Consider the following 22,991-nt stretch of genomic DNA (forward strand, 5'->3'; position numbering starts at 1 on the left):
TGGGTCCAGGAACCAAACCCACGTCACCAGGCTTGTACTACAAGCACCTTTACCTGCTGAGCCATCTTATCAGCCCCTTTTCATATATTCTTTTAGCTAGAGAAAAGCATGTTCAATAAGTGAAGACTATCTTCAAAATATCCCCAGGGCTTACAAGATGGCTCCGTGGGTAAATGTGCTTATTGAATGACCCTGATGACCTGAATTTGATCCACAATCCACAAAAGGCCAGATGCTACACCTTGTGTCCATAATCCCAGCACTTGGATGCAGAGATGGAAAACAGAGAATGGAGGATTAGAAGGAGAGAACCCACTGTAGAAAGTTGTCTTCGGACCTCCCTAAGCACTCCAGATCTGAACATATACACACATAGTCCATAGGCACACATACAGTAACAACAAATAAGAACTTTAAATATTATACTGATGATTGCTTGATGGTTTTAAGGAATACCCTTAAGGTAATATAAAACCAGGGCTGAAGAGATCACAAAGCAGTTGAGAGCATGCACACTGCTCTTGTGGGGGATCTGAGTTTGGTCCCCAGCACCCATACCAGGCACCTGTATTCACATACACATTCCCACACACACAGTCACACATAAACACATACATCTTTTTAAAATATATAAAGGGGCTGGAGAGATGGCTCAGTGACTAAGAGTGCGTGTTTCTCTTATAGGGGTCCTGGGTTCAGTTCCCAGTACCCACATGGCAGTTGACAACCATCTGTAACTCCAGTTCCAGGGCATCTGATACTCCATTCTGATCTCCTCAGGCATCAGACATGCATGTGGTACACATACATATATGCAGGTAAAACATTCATACCCATAAATCCTTTTAAATGGCATTAAAAACATAAGACCATAATTATCTCACAAATTATGTTTTTAATAGAAATGTAAACAATTTATTCAGTTTTTATATTAGTTACTTCACCACTGCTGCAAAACAAAACCAAACTGACAGAACAACTAACTGTGGAAAGATTTCCTTTGGCTCACAGTTTCAGGGGATTCAGTCTGCCATATTGGGGAAGCATGGCGGAGCAGCCCATCAGTGGCAAGGTAGGGAGCACGGGTGAAGGCTGTTTACACTGTAGTGGGCCAGCAACCAGAGACAGAGCATGAGAGAACAGGGGCTTCAAAGGCTGGTCTCTGGTGCCTGTGAGCTGACCCCCAAAAGTTTCCACAGCAGCCCAAAATGTGTCACAAGCTGGGACCAAGTGTTCAAAATATGAGCCCAAGGAGGTCGAATCAGGTCCAAACTGCAATAGTTTCGGGTGAGACCCACTGTTTTCTCTCTTCTGTACAGAGTGTACTGGAACCCGACGCTCAGACCTCATGCTTGTGCCATCAGATGGGTACAAATGTTCCGTGGAACCCATAAGGCATCTGCACAGGTACCTCTGCTCGCCCAAGTTCCACCAAGTTCTTAGCATCCAAGACAAGGAGGAAGTTACTTTCACTCTAGAAAAGGAAATGCAACACTAAGGTTCCCTCTTCATTTGAAAATCCATCTTACTGGCTAGGACCTTGCTAAGCGAGAGAGTTCGTTTTACTCATGTTCATATCTGTTCCTGGCACCTATGCCTCTCCTAGCCACCCACTAAATGTCTGTCCAGTTGCCCCACTGGACAGAAACACCATGAATAAAGAAGCCCACACCCAAAGCAAAGAAATACAGTTGTTTGTGCCATTTCTCTTCATAAGACGGCTTTGCATCTAACAGTATTTTTGCTCTGCCCTTTCTAATGTTGTAAAATTTGTGGAAATTCTTTTTCCCAAGTTCCATTTTGTGTTACTTAGGGGCTGTACAAAGGTCGGCGTTGTAAGTCAGACTGAGATTTGTGCCATCCTAATTACTGTAGTGTTAAATACATGGAATAAGCCCATAGCAACGTTAATAATTGACCACAGCACGTTTTTTAAATTAAACCATTAAAGAGCTCAGAATCTCATACCCAGGTGCCACTAATAATTGATCAAAGCTGGTGCCCAAGGAGAACACATTTGCTATAAGATTGCCCAGACAAGTCAGTAAGTAGCATTATTGAGATGCTAGACAGGCTTATGATATTGAACTTTTTTAGGTCAGTTCACTGAAATTAGAAACACAGATGGTGATATGAACATCAGGCCAGAAGCCTGATTTAAATACTGTCTTTACCACTGTGAGATCAGATATAAGTCGCCTGAAACTTCTTGAAGTGACAAGTTCCACATGAATAAAATGATACCCCACAATTTTAATAATTATCATAATATGTATGAACATATATAACAAATGCCTCTGAAGACATGCTGTTATGATTTTACAAATAGGACTTTAAGATGTATTAAAGTATAGACTATGATTTGAAAGTGGAGGATATATATATATATTATTATTATTAAAAAGGGAAGAGGACAGAGAAGATGCCATAAGGTATAAAAGTAGATTATGGCCTGTGTCACTCCACATCATGCTCCAATGAACTAGTGCTGTGTTGTTATGATCATGACAGGCAAATAAACTTACCTGCTTGGGAGTGATCACAACAGAAAGAATAACCCCTCCATCTTCCTCATCGGCTCCTGGTGCCGGAACAAAAATGGGCTCTGAGGGATAAAAGCCATCTTCTCTCCAAACCTGCAAGTCCCCCCAACACATACAAAAGGCATCTGATGAAAGGTGAGGGAAGACTGGGAGACATTCCACGGTGTTTGTCACTCACAGCATAAACTGGACTGTCAACAGGATGTTCCAATATCGAACACAAATCCAGGCTTACTGTGTCACCATCTAATACGATTTCCCATCAACATGAAATATAGGGGTCACTACAGCCTTCACCCCATAATTCCTCCAAAAAATGGCATCAATTTTACCATTGTTTCCCCAAGCTTTGGCTTTCCTTTAGAGTTCTCACAGGAAACCAACCCCTTGCTTAAGTAAATCATGATTCTCAAACTTAGGAAAATAGCTGAGCTATTTTAATATTAAAGAATCCTAAGAACTGGACTGCAGAGGCAGTAAGAACACTGGCTGTTCTTCCAGAGGACCCGGGTTCAGTTCCCATCACACACATACAACAGCTCACAATTTTCTGTACAGCAGCTCCAGGGGATCAAGTGCCTTTGTATGACCTCCATAGGCTCCTGCACACATGTAGTGCACATAATATACTTGGGCACAAACACATACACATATAAACAGATATTTAAATTTTTTAGAAAAATAATACAACTGAGGAATTCCTTTAAACAAAACAGAAATCAATTCAAAGGGCAAGGCAGGTCTTTGAAAAAGTGAGAGAAGAGATTTTCATTACCGTCAGGGTCTTGTTCACCACGTCCACCTTAATCAGAGAATCCCCCACCAAATGCCGGAAACCACAGCCATAGAAGAAATTATATTTTTTGCCATTAAATCGGCCATAGTTGATCTGAGGAAATTCAATCCCTCCTTCTTCTACCAGGTCCTCCTGGTGTAGATTTTCAGGAGAGCACCAGATCTAAAAGAGATCCCCAAGGGATTAAAGGTGGCTGCTTAATTCTCTTTATTTTCTCTCAATGTCTTTCATTTCTTTAGTTTATAGGCATACTACTCTAAGTTGTGGCAGGCTCTGAGAACTAAAGTTCTATGTCATGTTTCATATTGCTCCCCTTTCCATAGTGCGTGCGTGTGTAGATAACATTGTCAGGCATCGTGGCTAAGAAGTCAAATGGCACAAGAGGCAGAGCGCTTCTGTGGTATGCTAAAAGTGAGGCATCCAGAGCTACACAATAAAATTCTCGTGGGAAAAGCAGTGTCTCCAGGAGGTGGGGAAGGTCGGGTCAGTCTCAAAAGCTCACACATTTCACGGCCATTGGCAAGTTGCATATATCTGGCTCAAAGCATAGAAGGTATAGTCAAACACAGTGTCCATCCCACCCAGTTTCTGTGACTCTTGTGCAAACAACTTTGCATGACCTCACCCAGGCTCAGCCAAATGATATGAAACCTGCTGACCACCAAACATCTGGAGAAGAGCCAAAGAATAAAGGAATGTCACTAGAATCCAAATTCTTAGTCTGATGTTCACTAAGAGCTTACCTTTCCATCACCCTGTTTCACAGCACTGGCTGAAGAATAGGAGAGTGGACTAAGGTTCCTACCCTTGGGGGCATCCACACTGACATCTAATGGCAAAACAAATCTTCGAGGGAAAGATTTTGCCACTGAATTATAGAGCTGTTCAGAAGAGAGAAATAAACAGATAGGGGAAATATCATCCCTAGGATAAAAAAAACCAGTAACTTAAATTCAGTCATTACTAGAACTATACAAAGTCAAACTCATTCATTCAATAAATATTTATTGAGTACCTACTGTAGGCTAAGTATTGTTTCAGACACTGGGAATTCAGCACTGAACTTTATGAAATTTGTATTCTAGTGGTGGAATAATAACTACAAAATTAAATATTTATTAATTAACATCAAATAAACAAATGATTACATCTAGTCAAAAGTCCCAGGAACTAGACAGTAACAAGAGAAGGTACTTTTTTCATGTTTGCTAGTTCAGAAAAAGGCCAGCTTAGCAGGCTAGGATTGCCCAGACCCCATACATTCTTTTTCTTTTTTTTAAGTATTTATTTATTTATTATATATACAGTGTTCTGCCTACATACCAGAAGAGGGCACCAAATTGAATTGTAGATGGTTGTGAGCCACTATGTAGTTGCTGGGAATTGAACTCAGAACCTCTGGAAAAGCAGTCAGTGCTCTTAACCTCTGAGCCATCTCTCCAGTCCAACCCCACACATTCTTGAGCAAGGCCAATTTCCAAGACTAACCCTAAACTGGCTCCTAGAAACTGGGTCCTTAAACTGCTGCATCTGATAAGAGTATGTGGAGCCTTGAATAACACTGTGTAATCAATAAACATAGTTCATGATAATCATGTTATTTAAAAAGAGCACCTGGGAGCTAAGGATGTAACTCAATGTTACAGTGCTTACCTAGCATGTACAAGATCCAGGGTTTAGTCTTCATTTGGGGGGAAAAAAGATTAACATCTTAATTCACCTAGGAGTCTAGAACTTCAGGACCTGAAATTAGTTACGTTGGATCAGCCTCCAAGACTGATCCCCAGTAAGTCCCTGGACAACCAGAAAGGTAACAGATCACACACGGTATTGGGACTAGTTCTTTCTATGTGTCCTATGCAACCATACTAGTGAAGAATTGCTGCCAGCTCGAGCCTGGCCTCCTCCAGGTCCTTCTTTTTGTACTTACTGTGTTGTCATACTAAATCTTGTGAGTCCTTCTCATGTGTGAACTGCTAATGCTATGGGGGATCCAAGGAACTCCAAAACAGTCTGTATCCTGAGATGGTGTTTAAGGAGAGATGCAAGGGAAGACGCACAGTTCCTGTGACCTGTGCTTTAAGCATGCTTTTCTCTCCAAATGTTGTAAGATAGGGAAGAGACTGTGCTGTTCCCTTGACCTCCTATCCCATGTCACCTTCACCCTGCACAGAAATGCTTTCACTCACTAAAATACACTGCTAGTCTTTCTTGGAAAAATTTGAAACCTCTAGAATATTATTCTTAAACTTTATAAAGTATTGGCTCTCTAAAGTTTACATTTTAGCCAGGTGGTGTTGGCACAGGCCTTTATCCTCAGAACTTGGGAGGCAGAGAGGCAGGCAGATCTCTGAGTCTGAGGCCAGCCTGGTCTACAGAGTGAGGTCCAGGACAGCTAGGACTGTTACACAGAGAAACCCTGTCTCAAAAATTAATTAATTAATTAATTTTAAAAATTACCTTTTATCAACATTGCTTTTTTTTGTAAAACCTTAGCTAAACAAAAGGACACAGGGTTAAGTCAGGTGATGTGAGCCTTTGAGAAGAACTAAAAGGAGAAAAATCTGGATAAAACATTTTAAAATAGGCGTTTGGAGGTGTTCAAACTAGAAAGGCCAGGAAGGACAATGAGGCTGAGATTTAGGAGAGAAAGGAAACCTGCAGATGGACCAGGTGTTAGAGGCAACTCTTCTCTTCCCCTCTGGACCTAGTGAGATGCTCAACAGCGTTAGTCATTTGAGAAATGTAAATCAAAGCCACGGACACCACTCCACACCCATTGGCATGGTTACTATTTTTAATTTTAAAAAAGCAAATACTGATGCAGGACAGTGGTTCAGTGGGTAAAAGCACTTGTCACAGCATGAGGGCCTGAGTTTGAATTTCCAGAATCCATATAATAGCTAAGTTAGATGTTTGCATAGCACAAACATCTATAATGACTCAGCTTCTACTGGGAAATGAGAGGCAGAGACAGTCGAATTCCCACAAATTGCGATCCACTGCCTCAGCCCCACAAGTTTAAACTTTTTTTTTCTTTTGAGACAGGGTCTCACTATGTATCTCCAGCTGGCCTGGAACTCACTATGTAAACAGACTGGCCTGGAACTTATAGAAACCCAACTGCCTCTACCTCCCAAGTGCTGGGGTTAAAGGTATCTGCCACTATACCTAGTTTAAACACTTTTAAAAGGAAGGAACCAGTATTTCATCACATTAATAAAAAAGGGATAAAATTCATGTGGTACTCCCAAAAGTGAGAAAAAATATGAAATGCTACATTTATCCATGACCAAAATATGAAATGCTACATTTATCCATGACCAAATGTAGAAGTAAAAAGGTAACTTTGCTAATACAACAAAATATACACTTTTTAAAGAAAAAAAATCTTAAGACTGGTGTATTAACACATTGTTGTAATCCCAGAACTTGGAAGACAAAGACAATAGGACCAGGGTTCAAGGCCAGTCTTGACTATACAGTGAGTCCAAAACTAGTCTGTACTTCATGAGACTGTCTCAAAATAGGCATCTATTGATAATTTATGTTCACATGCAATCTGTACACAAATGTTTATAACAACTTTTGTCATATTCACCAAAATTGTAAGCTAGCAAGGTATTCTTCAATAGACAAATAGATGGTCAACTAGTATACACAAGACACTATTGCTCAACAATAATAAAACTATCAAGACACAAAAGACATGGAGGAACCATAAATGCATACTACTAAAAGGAAGGAGAAGGGAGGGAGGGAGGGAGGGAGGGAGGGAGGGAGGGAGAGAGGGAGGGACGGATGGACGGAGGGAGGGATGGAGGGAAAGAAGGAAGGAAGGGAAGGAAGGAAAGAAGGAAGGAAGGAAGGGAAGGAAGGAAAGAAGGAAGGAAGTCATTCTAAAGTGGGTGTGGTGGTACACAGCTCTAACTCCATCATTGGAGAGGGTGAGGAAGGGAGATAATGCATGTTCAAGGCCAGCCTGAACTACAGACATTGTGAAACCGACAGAACTGTAGAGATAGCATAATATTTAACACAAAGGGTGAGCCCTAAGAACTGTAGGCTTTAGTTGGTAATAACAGATCAGTACTGATTCATCAAATATAACAAATGTTATATGCATTCACAACAATGCAAGATGTTAATATTGGGTAAAATGAAGCCAGGCAATGGTGGCACACTTCTTTGATGCCAGCACTCAGGAGGCAGAGGTAGGTGGATCTCTGAGTTGGAAGCCAGCCTGGTCTACAGAGGGAGTTTCAGGACAGCCAGGGCTACACAGAGAAACAACAACAACAACAAAGGGTAAAATGGTTTGCTGCACAAGCCCAACAGCATGGGTTCAATCCCCAGACCCCACGGTAACAGGAGAGAGCCAACTCCTGACAGTTATCTCTTTCCTTCACTGCCTTCACTTGTGTGCTGTGTCACCCATGCTCACACACATCATACAAATGCATGCATACAATGACAATAAACCAAAATTTGCAATACTGATATTAAAGAAACTAAGGAAGAAGACTATATGGGGAAACACTCCATGCTTTCAGCTTTTTTTTCCTTTAAATCTAAATCTGCTTTTAAACAGTCCATTAATTAATAAATGGCAAGCAACATCCTTAAAAATAAAATGTTAATGCCTGGTATGGTGATACACACTTTTAATCCCAGCACTCAGAAGACAGAGGACTTAAACCCAGTTACCTGATCAAGCCCTTCCCCGGTTTTCCTTAGATTCTGTAGATGGTAAACTTCCAGGCTCCTCCCATCATCCTGACAGCACAGATCAATCACAATACAGCCCTGGTCTTCAAAGGCATTGATTTGATGGTAGGTAATAAAAGGGTTGCTGTAATACACTCCTGGGAGAGTCTGCAGGGCATACAAACAATTTTGGAAGACACTCAGTTTTCTTTCCTTTTCCTCCCCGTTCCCTCCTTTCTGGCCCCTTTCGGGAATAAACCACAAAGCTCAAAGCAGGAGGATTCCTACCCCCAGTTACATGCTGTTGTCAGTAGGAACAAAAGGAAGAAAAATCAGCATATAGAAGCAGATGATTTAAACATCGCTTGCTTAAGCACCCCATTTCATGTTAATCAGTGAACTGGGGCTATTTGACACAAACCAATCTATTGTTGTGACTAATTTAAAAGCCCCCTCCCCGAAATGTAGTGTGGTCTCATGTTTTACAGGATAAATAGTTCCTAGACTCTAATTACAAGATTAATAGGTAATGCTGTTACTTAGGATGTTTATTATAAATTAAGTAACTAATTGAAAAATGCACTCATTATTCAAATAATTTTGTAATGAAGTCAGGGAAAATTAAATTTAAGATCCTCTCTTCTTAGATATAAACATAGACAAATACAATAGCACTATTACTAATGGGGACTATAAGAAAATACTCAGCCAACATGCTAGACTTCAGTGGGCTTATGATATTGGCACACCAACAAGTCCCAGAAGCAGCTACTTAAAGTAGCTTCAAGGTGTCCCTGTAGAAGTGAAAGAAGAGCTCTGCATAAACTGCACCCCTCTGCACTACTATGGCATGAGAAAACCTGTGATGAGAGCTTCCTGCACCCTTTTAATTCAGTCAATTAGAGGGGTTCCCCAACATGCAACATCCACTGTGCTAATTAATTAGCAGTCAGTCAGTCCAACCAGCAAAAGAAAATAATACCCTTAGTTAGAAACATCTTTAAAGATAATGCATGAAGGTGAAAAGTCAGCCCTGTAGAAAGTCAACCTCAGGGCAGACATTTTCATGATAAATATGCTCAAATACTCAGCCTCTCCAGTATGCTTATCCACCACATGAAACCGTGTGTTATACTGGGGCTCCCAGCTTATCGCATCAGCAAAGGCCTTCCCCCGGATTTTAGAAGTGACCATTTTCCACAGCTTCATCTTTAGAGGCTGTTCAATGAAGATGATGTAGTTTTCTGTCATTCCTAAAAGGTTTCAGGAAACAATCAAATGTTCGTTGGCACACTAGAGTGAACTGAAATGTGGAAGTAGGGGACCCGTCTGAATGACTGGGCATGCTACTGCTAACCTAAGCAAACACCATCCAGAAATACCTCACTGTTTCCCGGCTTGACTGGACATATTTCCTGTTTCTACATAGAAAAGAGAACTGTTAAGAAGACTTGGGTCAATGCCCTTAGTTGAGTTTTGTTTGGTTTGGTTTGGTTTTTTGCCATTTTAAATTGTTTTGTTTAAGGATAACAGAAAACAGAACAATATTAAAGTGCTGTCTATGCTCAGTGTATTTATTCCTTAGCCCTTTTCCTGTACATACTGGAAGTGAGGACCTAGCAATTTTGACTATCACAATTTATAATACATAAAGTAAATGTTCTGAATAAAGGCTAAAATATCTCAAAAGTTAATAACACATTATTTTTAAAGTCTGAAATAATCTATACAGGATATAAGGTCCCCCACCACACACATATACACATGAAATAGACAAGACCTTTTCATGTGTGACTATTATTTTAGGATTTTAATACTGACTAAAATGTTTAATTATCAATTTATGTTTCCAGTAACTGCTTACATTAAGTAGACATGTACCTTCAAGCAATCTGTAGGCTAGCATAAGGAGTACATGACTAAACTGAATAACTTAACTGGTATTAATGCACTCTTAATCTCATTGTCTTTTTTTTTTTTTTTTTTTTACGAGACAGGGTTTCTCTGTATTGTTTTGGAGGCCCAGCCTCGAACTCACAGAGATCCGCCTGCCTCTGCCTCCCGAGTGCTGGGTAATCTCATTGTCTTAACACTCTGATAAATTATCAACATGGTACTTGTCAAAACTAATCTTTGTGATACAGCAATATTAACCCAGAGCCCAGTGTAACTGGCCTCATCCACAGACTCACCAAAGCTATGGTAGTAAGAAGGTTTCATGTTCTCAGTGGAAGCAATAGAACACAGCACTTGTGCTCCATGAATCGTTTCCCCAGGCTCTGTCTTCTCTGGAGGAACTCTAATAATATTATAGCAAGTACCTGAACAACAAAAATTTCTCCCTTTACCATTTTTACATACATTCTAGAATGAAAGATAACCTTTGCCTTTGCAAGGGCTTGGTATTTAGTGAGCATGCTATAATTATTAATGGATTAACTAATAGCACATGGTTATGTAGCTACTCAGTAAATGAACAAATATTTAGGTGATATTGAATTATCTTCCTGGCATTATAATTTACAGTGTACGACATGATGAACGTGCATAATATGGAATTTCACAATATCCATTACTCTTAAGGAACAAAATAACTAACACTTTTTTCTTGGTTCATTTATTCTGCAACCATTTACTAGTAGTCACCAATTATATTCCAAACACTGTACTAAGAATTCTAAACACTATATTTCAAACTCTTGTATACAGCAGTACACAGAACAGATAAAACCTATTCTTTCCTAAAACTCAAATTCTAATAAAACATATAAGGAAAAATGCAAGGCATCCGATGGTGACATGAACTATAATGTAAAACAAGCTAGTAATGGGGACTCCAGTGATTGTCCATGATTGGACATTCCTGTTTGCCACTTTTAATATGGTAGTCTAGGAAGGCTTCCCTAAGTGAAGACCCAAAGAAGATGAGGAAGAGATTTGAGAACTTCTAAGAGAAATTCGTTCCAGACAGAGGAAAGTGCATTCACAGCCAGGAACAGTTTGTGTGTTCAAATAATAATGAAGAGGCCAGTGTAGTCCTGTCTGATAAGCAAGAAAGATGAGGCTAGAGAGGCGAGTGGATTAAGAGGTCAACTGTAGTCACATATTGCTGAAAATACACAAAAGCAAGGTGAAAGAAGTATTGAAGAAATCAATTAAGAGGTTAGTTCAATAATTTTAATTGTAAGAACACTGTGGTTCAAAAATGGATGGGTAGCCATAGAAATGATGACATGAGGTGGTTGGATTTTGAAGATATCTTGAGAGCATTGCTCAGATGGCTCTGTTGATTAATTGGGTGTAGGTGGAATGAGGGATGATTCCAAGTTGTCATTGCCTATTGGAAGGATGGTGTTGCCATCAACTGAAATGAGGATGACTCATTTTTTGAAAGTATAGCAGAAAAGATCAAAGGTTTGGTTTTGTAATGCCTGTTGACAGCCTGGTAAAAACACTGAATGAGCAACAGGTACAAATTACTGCAGATGTCCAGGGTGGAGATATGAACAGGTTTTGAGAGATCACTTAATATATAGGAAACGTTGATGTTTCAAACGAAGAAGAAGAAGAAGAAGAGGAGGAGGAGGAGGAGGAGGAGGAGGAGGAGGAGGAGGAAGGAAGAAGAAGAAGAAGAAGAAGAAGAAGAAGAAGAAGAAGAAGAAGAAGAAGAAGAAGAAGAAGAAGAAGAAGAAGAAGAAGGGTGGATTAATATGAAGAACATAGTTTAAGTATAAAAACTAACTGGGTTGATAAAATGTTCAAAGAATTTTTGCTAATTTATAAAGAGGATCTTAAAATGTCTGAAAAGGCTAATTTGCCTTTTTATTCCTTAGTCCCTTTCCTACATCTTTTAGTTCTTAAAAGTAGACAATTATAGGCATTTTAAAAATTACAATCAGAATTATTACATATCCAAATGTATCCCAGGTATTCAGGCTCCCTACAACTAGAAATGCATTGAGTTCAAACCCTTACCACTAAACCAGATAATCAAATGAGAAAACAGAAGCAGGTCTGATGTTAGTTAGGATTAGAGTATACTCAAAAATTTCCATTGCTGGCAATTGCATTACCCAATTCACCAAATTTAAACACTTAAGTCATTGAACTATTCTAACTACAGGGCGCTGAGGGCATCGTGAAGATATTATGCAAGACAAGCACCTAATCCGATGAGGAATGTGAAAGACAGCTGCCTTGCTTAGCACCTTGAGTCTGATTCTGGAAGTCCCCAGAAATTTGTATAAACAGGAAGTTGAGGTAAAGCAATAAGCATGGGCAGTCATGATCAGTACCTGAGGTGCAGATTCTCGGCCTCTTTTCAGTTCTGATGAACCAGAATCCCTAAAGATGGATGGAGCCCATGATCTATACTGATAGCAAGTATGCTAGATGATTCTTAGATGCTTTAGGTTGAAATTGATGATCTAGTGACTATTTTAATATACATAATTAAGAATATTTTTCAAATCACAAGTAAGTCTCAAAATAAACTACTTGGTTAACAGAGTTAATAAGAAATGGACTTTTTTGTTTAGGACATAGAAGTGGATTTTTAATGATTAAAAAGTGATGGATGGAACAAAACAAAGTAGGATTTAATGTACATAAAAATCAACGGTCTTCTTAGGAAAAAGGTCCCAATATAGCAATTTAGGTGATGATCAGACTAACTAAATTCTGATCTTTGAGGGCAAAACCCAGGTAATTGTATGGTTCCCCAGTGAATCCAATAGATAGCTAGATTTGAAAAGGTCACCAAAGGCTGTCAAGATAACTCATTAGTAAAGGCACTTGCCAGCAAGTCTGATGACATGAGTTCTATCCCCAGATCACACACGGTACAAGGCAAGAACTGACTCCCACAGGTGGTTCTCTGGTCTCCACATATCACTATACCTATCAGAAGAATGTCTACTGTTCCCTAGGACAGTTTAAATAACTAGTCTCTGGGAGTAAAGAAAACAAGCTGGATGGGAGAGTATTGGGGACATCCTGTCTGTACCTAAGCCAATAAAACTAAAGCTTCAGCATCCATCTTCATATACACTCATATGTATAGATATAGACCCACAGAGGAACAATCCACAAAACCAACTGTTCACCAAAGGTATACCACAACCATAACATAGGTTTCACTGACTGTAGACAATAGTAAGACTAATAGTCAAGGTAGACAGTCACAAATATCTAATATTCTCAACTAACACACTCTTGTTCAGAGAACTTGTTCTCAAAAACAGGAACACTTATTTGCCTTCCCTGAGAGAGTGGGTGTATAATTTTAAAGGTCTTGAGTAAGCGGAGGGAGAAATGGTTACAGGGTGGAGGCTGGATGTTAAATAATATCAATATAGCCTTCTGGACTCAGTGATGTAAAACTAATAAAATGGCCCAACAGAATGACTCACAGCAAGCCTTTGTGTTTAAAGTCAGGTCTGGTTTCAGGTCTGGCTTTAGAGACAAGGACACTGGCTCAAGCAAATGACTTAAACAGTCTCACCTGTAAAATGGAGGTGATAATAGGATTGCACACTTCGAGAGTTGGTGTGTACAGATTAAAGAAAACACAGAGAAATATGCTTATCCCTAGCCCATCTTAAGCACTCCATTAACATTATCTGTACTTATTAACTACTAGAACATTCTGGAGCAGACTGGCAGCAGATTTGGAAGTGTGTAGATGACCAGCATATGGTGTACAGAATTGTGAATGCCATACAACTATGATCTTGACTCACTTTGTCAATTACTTCTGTGTGGTAGTCAGTGGGCCCTCCCCACACCCCTTTTCTATAGCACTTTATATTTCTTGCTTTTACAATACAGTATATCTTTAAAGTTCATATTCAAGAGATATGTGACTATGATGCTTAAAACACCCAAAGTTTATAATGGTACATAAAAATGTAAGTTATGCTGAAAAAGACATACAGGAAATCAGTTGCTCAGCATAGGCACAAAAGGATCACAGAATACATCCTTAATGATAAATCACGTATTTTAACCTCAGTAATGCCTCTTTGGAACCTTCCAAGTGATACTTCCTGCTTGTATTTTGAACATAATGGAGCTTTGGGAAACAGTTTACCCTTAATTATATCTAAAAATACTTTCATCCTCACTTCACCTCTTGGCCCATAGGTGTTCCCCATATTGTATGCTGTTCCATCTGGGTCATAATGAGGGTGTGCAGTAGCTCCATTCACAGCAATGAATTTGCTCCAGTCCACCTGAGGGTTTAAGGTCATTTGAGAATTGTAAATAATACACAATAGATCTTTATTAACATAAATTAGCTTACAGCATAGAAGCAAGTTTTCTATGATGAAAGTATGATATGAGAAACCTCTGAGAAATCAAAATTATTTTTCCTGCTCAAGAAAAAGAAACAAATGAAAAGCAAAACAATAAAAACCAGCAGCAGCACCACAGCCACCAACAAAAACATCTGTACAGATTTATCTAATGTCATGGCAAAGTTCAAAATAAGCATAGCAAATATAATCAAAACTAAAATCAAAATTTTAGTCTGAGGCGGTAGAACACACATGTAATTCCAGCACTTGGGAAACTGAGGCAGGAGGATCACAAGTTTAAAGCCAGCTTAAGATACATGGTGAGCTTTAATCCCAGCACTCGGGAGGCAGAGGCAGGTGGATCTCTGTGAGTTCAAGGCCAGCCTGGTCTACAGAGTGAGTTCCAGGACAGCCTCCAAAACAATACAAAGAAACCCTGTCTTGAAAAGCAAAAAAAAAAAAAAAAAAAAAAAAAAAAAAAAGGATATATGGTGAGTCTGGACCAACTTGGGCTACAAAGCAAGACACTGAATCAACAACAAAAATTTCCTGAAAATGTATTAGTTAATGTGCCAAGAAATATGGGTCTATACAACTTCTAGTCTGGTAGTTACAGTGCCTAGGAAGAACATGAGCCTGTCAGGGCTATATCCCTTATACCCTGGCCTAGTGATGTTAAAACTAAGGTAGGAGTTTGGGATTACCCTAAGGAAGACTAACCCAACAGCATTATAATCCTGACAGAAGGTGATGGTAGCCTAAATTAATGGGTGCCTGTGTTTCTGTGGAGATGAGCCTCTGTTTTCTCCCTTAGCTATCTAGACTCTCAAGGAACTCTGAATAGAAAGAAAATTGGAATCTGTTTTATTCATTTGGGCCTACACATTACCTTTTCCATCCTTCCCAGAGTTTCAATGTCCACTTTATTCATAAAATTGGTCTCAGTGCTCATGTAGTAATCACCCTTGTACTGTACAAAGTTGACATTGGTGTTGTCAGTCATGACTGAAATCAAGTAGCAGACATTAAGTACATGCTCTGAGGGAGAAAATTTCAATGCCCCCCTCTTACACACACACACACACACACACACACACACACACACACATACACAGTGTGTTTTTCAAGGGCTGAAGAAATCTCTCAAGATTTAAGAGCACATGTTGCTCTTCCAGAAGACTTGAATTCTGTTCCTAGCACCCACTTAGGGCAGCTCACAACCATCTGTAATTCCAGCTCCAGGGGAATTCAACAATTTCTTCTGGCCTGCATGAACACCCATGCATATAAATAAAAATGTATTTTAAAATGTATATAGTTCAATACTTCTATTTGTATAGATACTAATTTAAATGATGACCACTGGCATTTTAAGGGATCCTTACCAGGAGGCTCAAACCTTGACATGAAACGTTCAAAGATATTCTTGCACGGGTCAGGAAGAGCCAGTGTGCCAAATTCTGAGATCACAATTCTATCTCCAGCACTGTTGGCCTTGTATGTGTCACTCTGTAGAAACCTGCTCCTGTATGTCACTGTGCCCTTCTCCATTCTGAACTGGTGAAGCAAAGCCATTCCATCAAACCAGTGATTGTATCTGCAAATGGGAGGAAACAATAGAAACTAACTGATGTGTAAGAAAAGCATAGGGTTAAAATGATATTTCTGCCATCCATATATAAAGGTAAGCAAATGGCACGTGCCCCACACCAACCAATAACTCAGAGATTTTGAAATTAAGGAATGCCAGTATTCTGAATTCCCTGGGCTACAACAGGAAAGAGCAACTTGCATTCACCTGGCCCTGACAAAGATGTTAACCTTCCTTGCCCATGCTGATGACATCAAGCATTTAATCTGTCAAACACAAAAAAGAAAAGATCATATAATAGCTCTTTGTTTTTCAATTAATTAACTTATTTATTTATTATTGAGACAGGGTTATAGCTCAGGGTAGTTTCAAACTCATAGTCCTCCTGCATCTACCTCTCCAGTGTTGAGATCAGAGGTATGTATCATTATACTGGCTGTGATAATTTTTTTCAAAACAAGGCTACATTTTTTGTTTACAGGTCTTTGATGTTCCATGCATTAAATTTTATTTTTACATGAGCCATGGCATGAGTGTGGAGGGCAGAGGGCAGAAATCTGTTCTCTCCTTCCATCCTTTCTGGAGATTGAAATCAGGTCATCAGCCGTGGAAGCAAGCACCTTTACCCTCTGGACCATCTTGCCAATCCTGTTCTATCACTTTAATAGGTAATTTCTAGTGCACTGCCTGAAAAGAATGGTTCCTGGAATCAGGGCTGGTCTTTGTTCACTCAGGTTCAAGTCAACATTACTCATGGGAGCCAAAAGACAGAATAAAAGTATCTGCTGATAACTAAAAATGAACCAGTTGTAGAGGTTCATGTATGTTACCAAATATGCCGCCTTGACACACTGCTCTGAGTCTGAAATTCTTGAGGGTCAGCAGCTGCTGATCAGAAGGAAGACAGACATCCCTGTACCTGGAGACAGGGAGTTGAAGCAAAGAGAAAACACTATAACCTGGCTAAACAAACACTCACTTTGACAGTAACTTTCTCATAACTAAATGTCCTAGCTCCAACCCTTGTCACATTCTCCCAATTTACTACTCTTGGCCAAGCTACTATCCAGGCTTTGGCACTAGATGACTCTTCCCCACCCCTCTGTGTGTGTGTGTGTGTGTGTGTGTGTGTGTGTGTGTGTGTGTGTGTGTGTGTGTGTGTGTTGTTTGCTTGTGACAAGGTCTGCCTACATAACCCAGGCTGGCCTTAAACTTGCTATGTAGAGGATGCTAACTTTGAACTTGTGATCTCCTTGCCCCGGCTTCCCAATTACTAGATCATAGGCCTGCACCATACTCAATGGCTTTTAATTTTCTTCCACAGGTTCCCAAGTACATACAAACAAACATTAGCAAACAGAATTTATATGACATTTCCCCCACTATTAATCCTCCCAATTGCTGATTTAATTCTTGGGATTAGTGAAGATCACAAGAGGATGAGGAGAAATTTTACCATCTCTACAGTACACAACATATTATTATCTAGCACTAAAAAGGAAGAAAACCAGCCTGGCGGTAGTGGTGCATGCCTTTAGTCCCACCACTTGGGAGACAGAGGCAGGCGGATCTCTGTGAGTTCGAGGCCAGTCTGATCTACACAGGGAGTTCCAGAACAGCTAGGGCTGTTATACAGAGAAAACCTATCTCAAAAAACAAACAAACAAAAAAAGGAAGATGAACCTTGAGGATCATTATGTTAAGTAAAATAAGCTAGTCATAAAAGGATAGACACTATGATCTACTTATATATGACATTAGAAGTACCCAAAGGGTCAGAGAGCTGGCTCAGTGGGTAAAAGCACAGTGGCCAAGTCAGATGATCTGAGTCTGAGCCCAGAAACCACATGGCCAAAGGAAAGAACCAACTCCTGAAAGCTGTCCTCTGACTCCACATATACACACATGAATGTGCACACAATTATACATACTAAACAAATGTACTTTAAATATTCAAGTTTATAAAAACAGGAATAAGGTTAGCTAATGGACTTGGAGGATAGAGAAAATGACAAATTGCTGTTTAACTGGTTAGTTCCAATTTTGCAAGATGAAAAAATTCTGAAAATGTTTCGCAATGTGAATATACACAATTCTACTACTGAACTGTACAATTAAAATGGTTAAGATGTAAATTTTACATGTTAAGTATTTTACCACATTTTTTAAATGTAGGGAAAAAGAAGAAAAAAAGGCTCCTTTATTCCCATGATTTCAGATGCTGTCTTCATCAGATGCTCAGTTTGACAAGCTGTGGCTCTGTTTCTGGGCATCCTGTTCTGTTATCTGCTCCCTTTTCCTGAACGGCGTCATAATGTTTCAATTGTAGAGAATTTACAGTGTTCTTAATGTCTTGGAGAACACTAACACTTTCCATTTTCAGTGTGTTCTTGATCATTCTTGCATATTTATTTCTCCATATGAACTTTTATATTAATTAGTCTAACTTCCTGTAAATAGCTTCCTGGGATTCTTATTAATATCATAATGTATTTATAAATAATGAAAATGCACCTTTAAATGCTGTCATTCTGTTCAAGAACAAGAGGTGGTTTTTCCATTGGTTCAAATGTGCTTTTTGTTTCTAAGCACAGTGGAACAAGCCTGTCATCCTAGCACCTTAGTGGCAGAAAGTTGAAATCAGGTTATGCCCTACTCTAAGTTACTCCATATTGTCATTCAGTACATTATGCATTGTGGAAATCTATATTTGTGTGCTCATAACACTGAGGCAGGAAGTTTGTCTTGAATTCAAAGCTAGTTCAGGCTATGTAGCAAGACCATGTTCCCATGTCTCCAAACGAAACACCAAGAGCCAAGTCCCTCTTCTAAGTATTTAATCTGCTGCTACCATGAGTGATGTTCTCTACAACAGCATATTTCTACATCCTGTTACCTTGAATTTTACTCTCGTGTTTACTTTTTATTATTTATTTTGGTTTCTTAGGTTTACTAACCTGTCATCTGAAAGGGGAGGGTTTACTTCTTTACTTAGGCTTTGGCCCCTAAATCATCAATACCTTTAATCTAACTGTTAATTACATTAATTACATATGGTTTGATGCTGTGTTACTGCATAGCAGTGGAAACCCCAAACATCTTTCCTGGGTATAGCAAAAAACCAAAAACCAACAAAAAAACCCACCAGACACTTGCAGGGCTACACACAGAGAAACTCCAAACACCAACAACAAAACACTTGTAGCAGTCCCCAATTTAGCCTTACTATTTTTAAATAAAGATATAGCATGAAGAGAGAGACAGGGTATCATATATTAACATGTTATTAAGTCATATTAAGAAACCATCTGTTAAGTCTGATTTTCCTGGAACATTTTATGAGAAATAATGAATTTCAACAAAGTCTTCTCAGCACCTATGAAGATAATCCTATAACTATTTTTCCTGAAGCCAATTATTAATGTGATATGAGTAGATTTCCTATTGATGAGCCAACTTTGCTTTCTTGGACTTAATTCTACTTGATCTTTGTGAATTTTATTTGTAATGTGATGTTAGATTCTGTTGGTTAATAAACAATTTGTCAGTGTCAAATTACTGGGGGGTTTTTGTTGTTTTGTTGTTGTTGTTGTTTTTGGTTTTTCCAGACAGGGTTTCTCTGTGGCTTTGGAGGCTGTCCTGGAACTCACTCTTGTAGACCAGGCTGACCTCGAACTTATAGAGACCCGCCTGCCTCTGCCTCTCGAGTGCTGGGATTAAAGGCGTGTGCCACCAATAATCAGCCAAATTACTGTTTTATGTTTTGTTCTTTTGTATATGTACCTATAATTAGTTTGATGTTTCCGTTCTTGCACTGTCTTTATATATTGAAAGGATGCTTCTCTCATAAAGTCGACTGGGACATTTCCTTCCATCTCTAGGGCCCTAAAATAATTTATAAAACAATATCAATCTACCTCATATATTAATTTTTTATAGAATCGTCTTTGAAATAATCTAAGCCTCATTTCTTTTTTTCTTTAAAGCATACACCCTTAATAAGTGTATTTAGCTGCCTAAAGCTCAATCTGCTGAAATTTTCTATCTCTATCCATTCTAGTAATTCATATTTCCTAGAAAGTTATTCAAGGTTTTCAAATGTATTTGCATTGAGACCTACAAACTCTGTTACAGATTTTTTTTCTGTTTCGATGACTACTTCTTTGTTCTCTCTCATTTCTGTCTATTTGAGCTCTCCCACTTGTCCTTTTTCACTATGTTACCTATTGGTTTGTGTACTTTGTTTGATTTTTCTCCACTTTCAACCTCTACCGCAGCCTCCATCCTCTCTCCTCCCACCAGCAATCTGACCTCTAAAGTAACTACTTGAATGCCTCTTGTAGCAGTTGGGTGGGGCACTCCACTGCATTTCATGCATGCTATTCACTGAAGACAAGGCTCAGCAAATTAAAATGTCTGCAAGTATGAAACATTTCTTAAAATTATCCCGAGAAAATCTCAGTCTCTTGGTCCTTGGCTTATTTCCAAAAACAGATGGAGAGGTGTGATGGACTGTGATAGTCAGGCACACGCTCTGGTGTAGCTGACAGAAAAGTAGGGTGGTAGTTGGCAGGGGAAGGGAGGAACGGAAGGAATTAGCTCTTACAGTAGAGCACTCAGTTCTGTAAAATGAAATGAGTTCTGTGGATGGATGTAATGAAACACAACAGGATGAATGAACTCAGAGTCACTGACCTGTACCCTTTGTACCCTTGTAGGTAGTTAAGATAGTAAGTTTATGATATATATGTGTGTGTGTGTGTATATATATACACATATAGCTCAATTTTTAAAAGGTAATAAGCTCTGAAATATCAAGTCATTCAAATGAATGATTATCCCTACTTTGTAGCAACATAAAGTGTGAATTTTAAGTGTGTGTGTCTATACACACACACACACATCACAGAACTCATGTGACAGTCAAAGGACAACTTATTGGAGTTGGTTCTCTCCTTTGACCATGTGGGCTTGGTTCATGCTTGTTAGCAAATACCTTTAGTCACTAAGCTATCTTGCTGCTATGATAGCATAAATATTTAAAAAGCAAAGCGACAGGATTTCTCCGTGTAGCTTTATAGACCAGGCTGACCTTGAACTCACAGAGATCTACCTGCCTCTGCCTCCAGAGTGCTGCGATTAAAGTTGTGTGCCACCACGTGGCACAATTCTTTTCTTGTTGAATTTGTTTTTGATTTATATATTTTGTTTCATGTACATTAGTGTTTTGCTTGCATGTATATATGTGTACCACATGCATGCCTGCGAGGTTAGAAAAGGGCATCAGATGATGTAGAACTGAAGTTACAGATGGTTGTAAGTTACTATATGGTGCTGGGGCTCAAACACGGGTCCTCTGCAAGTCCCTAGACGACTGCAATTTAAAAAAAAGTCTATATAAATAATGGTGAAGACTGGCATAGAGTAACATAGATTTCTAAGAGAGAATGTATCAGGTAATACATGTCCACCCCTACACCACCCCAATAACTTTGCTATACATCAAATTTTCATACAAAAAAATTCCAACATTTAAAAATGTTACAAAGTAGATTACTTCCTAGCCATATATGTATGTGCCCATCATCTCATACAAAGAAATGATATCCTAAAGATTTACTGGGTTTTCAGCCAGTGTATCTACTTACTGAGTGCTAGCTATCTAGTTACAGGCTATTGATATTTGGAACATTTGGATAAATTAGGAAGCATTTCTGCCCTTGTGGAACTTACATCCTAGCAGAGGAACACAGCTAACATTCATAAACAAGGAAAAACAAACAAGGCTGGAGAAATGGTTCAGCAGTTAATAGTGCTTATTGCTCTTACAGAAGACACGGGTTCAGTCTCCTAAACCCATATGGTGGCTCACAACCATCCATAACTCTATTTTCTGGGGCATCTAATACCCTCTTCTTATCTCCGTGGGCACCAGGCATATTTAGGACACATATACTTTCAAGTAGGCAAGACAGTCAAATAAAATAAATGATAAATAAGTCTTTTTAAAAAACAAACCAACAGAGTATACAGACACCGACAATGATAGTGCTGTATATAAAACTGGTAATGCAGTCATTCTGGTGTTTATAGAATGGGAAGTCACAAGAGGCGTTAAAGGAAGTGAGATTGGAGTTGACATCTGAAGGACAAAAATCAGGCCTGAGAGATGAGGTAAGACAGGTAAGAAAGCATTGATGCCAAGATACTGAGCAAAAATATGAGGAACTGAAAGAGGCTATTGTGTCTAGGAGGTTGGGTGGCAGAGGAAAAGAGGTAGGAGGTGAAGGCGGTGCCCTTCCTTCAGGTCCTTATGGTGAAATATCTCGGTACTCTTACAGAGACCCTTGCATGATTCTCTTGGGGCATAAACCCAAAGAGAACTTCAAATTCACAGTTTGTGCTGAGGGTGAGGGAACAAAATTTAAAAAAAACTTTTTTCTTCCTCTAGGTAACAATTTCCCTATCTATAATCAAAGGGTTAGAACAATCACCACAGTAAAGAAAGACAGTTGAATGCATGTCCCATAGAATCAAACCACACTACGAAACCCAAATTGGTCTCCAAAATCTGGGCTTACTTATCATTTCCAAACTCAAACTTCCCAGGTCCAACTCGAAGTAGATAGCCATTAAGCCATTCAGGAATGTATCCTCGGACCCGAGCAGACACAGTGTCCAGAGTCTCTTCTACAGTGGTCAACAGCGGGGCAATGCACGGTAGATTCTTGCGCTGTCTCAACATGGTTTGGTATTTCCCACCTACTTCTTCAAAACTGTGAAAGAGAAGCAAAAAGAACACACACATATACACGTGCTCACACACATTGTTACATGATCTCTTGTTAATGTCTTTATTACCCTATAGACATAAACACACCCGCGCACACGCTCGCACACACACACACACACACACACATACAGTTACATGACCTCCTGCTAACGTGTTTATCCTCCCACAGACACAAGCACACACATCTGCACACACACAAGTGGTGCATACACACACACAGCGTTACAGGATCTCTTGTTAACATGTTTATTCCCCTACAAAT

At 39.3% G+C, this 22,991-nt stretch overlaps 1 protein-coding gene across 2 annotated transcripts in view; it reads right to left on the bottom strand.

The window, feature by feature from the left end:
* Positions 1-875: 875 nt before the first annotated feature.
* Bco2 (beta-carotene oxygenase 2) overlaps positions 876-22,991 on the bottom strand; it is a 28,004-nt gene continuing 5,888 nt past the window's right edge. The window contains exons 1-12 of one of the 2 annotated variants that reach the window (XM_021226797.2): positions 22,518-22,591; positions 16,144-16,202; positions 15,731-15,942; positions 15,235-15,350; positions 14,177-14,279; positions 10,239-10,367; positions 9,139-9,299; positions 8,047-8,214; positions 4,083-4,220; positions 3,319-3,501; positions 2,526-2,636; positions 876-1,474 (exon numbers count right to left, since the gene is read on the bottom strand). In XM_021226797.2, the coding sequence (XP_021082456.1) occupies positions 1,361-1,474; positions 2,526-2,636; positions 3,319-3,501; positions 4,083-4,220; positions 8,047-8,214; positions 9,139-9,299; positions 10,239-10,367; positions 14,177-14,279; positions 15,235-15,350; positions 15,731-15,942; positions 16,144-16,190 (1,482 nt within the window). In that variant the 5' untranslated portion in view covers positions 16,191-16,202; positions 22,518-22,591 and the 3' untranslated portion in view covers positions 876-1,360. Of the gene's footprint in view, positions 1,475-2,525; positions 2,637-3,318; positions 3,502-4,082; positions 4,221-8,046; positions 8,215-9,138; positions 9,300-10,238; positions 10,368-14,176; positions 14,280-15,234; positions 15,351-15,730; positions 15,943-16,143; positions 16,203-22,517; positions 22,713-22,991 lie in introns of those variants that run through there. The other variant, XM_005069499.4, reaches the window with a different exon arrangement.

Source organism: Mesocricetus auratus, unplaced genomic scaffold (genome assembly GCF_017639785.1).
Source record: "Mesocricetus auratus isolate SY011 unplaced genomic scaffold, BCM_Maur_2.0 Super-Scaffold_100022, whole genome shotgun sequence".
In the NCBI taxonomy this organism is placed as follows: Eukaryota; Metazoa; Chordata; class Mammalia; order Rodentia; family Cricetidae; genus Mesocricetus; species Mesocricetus auratus.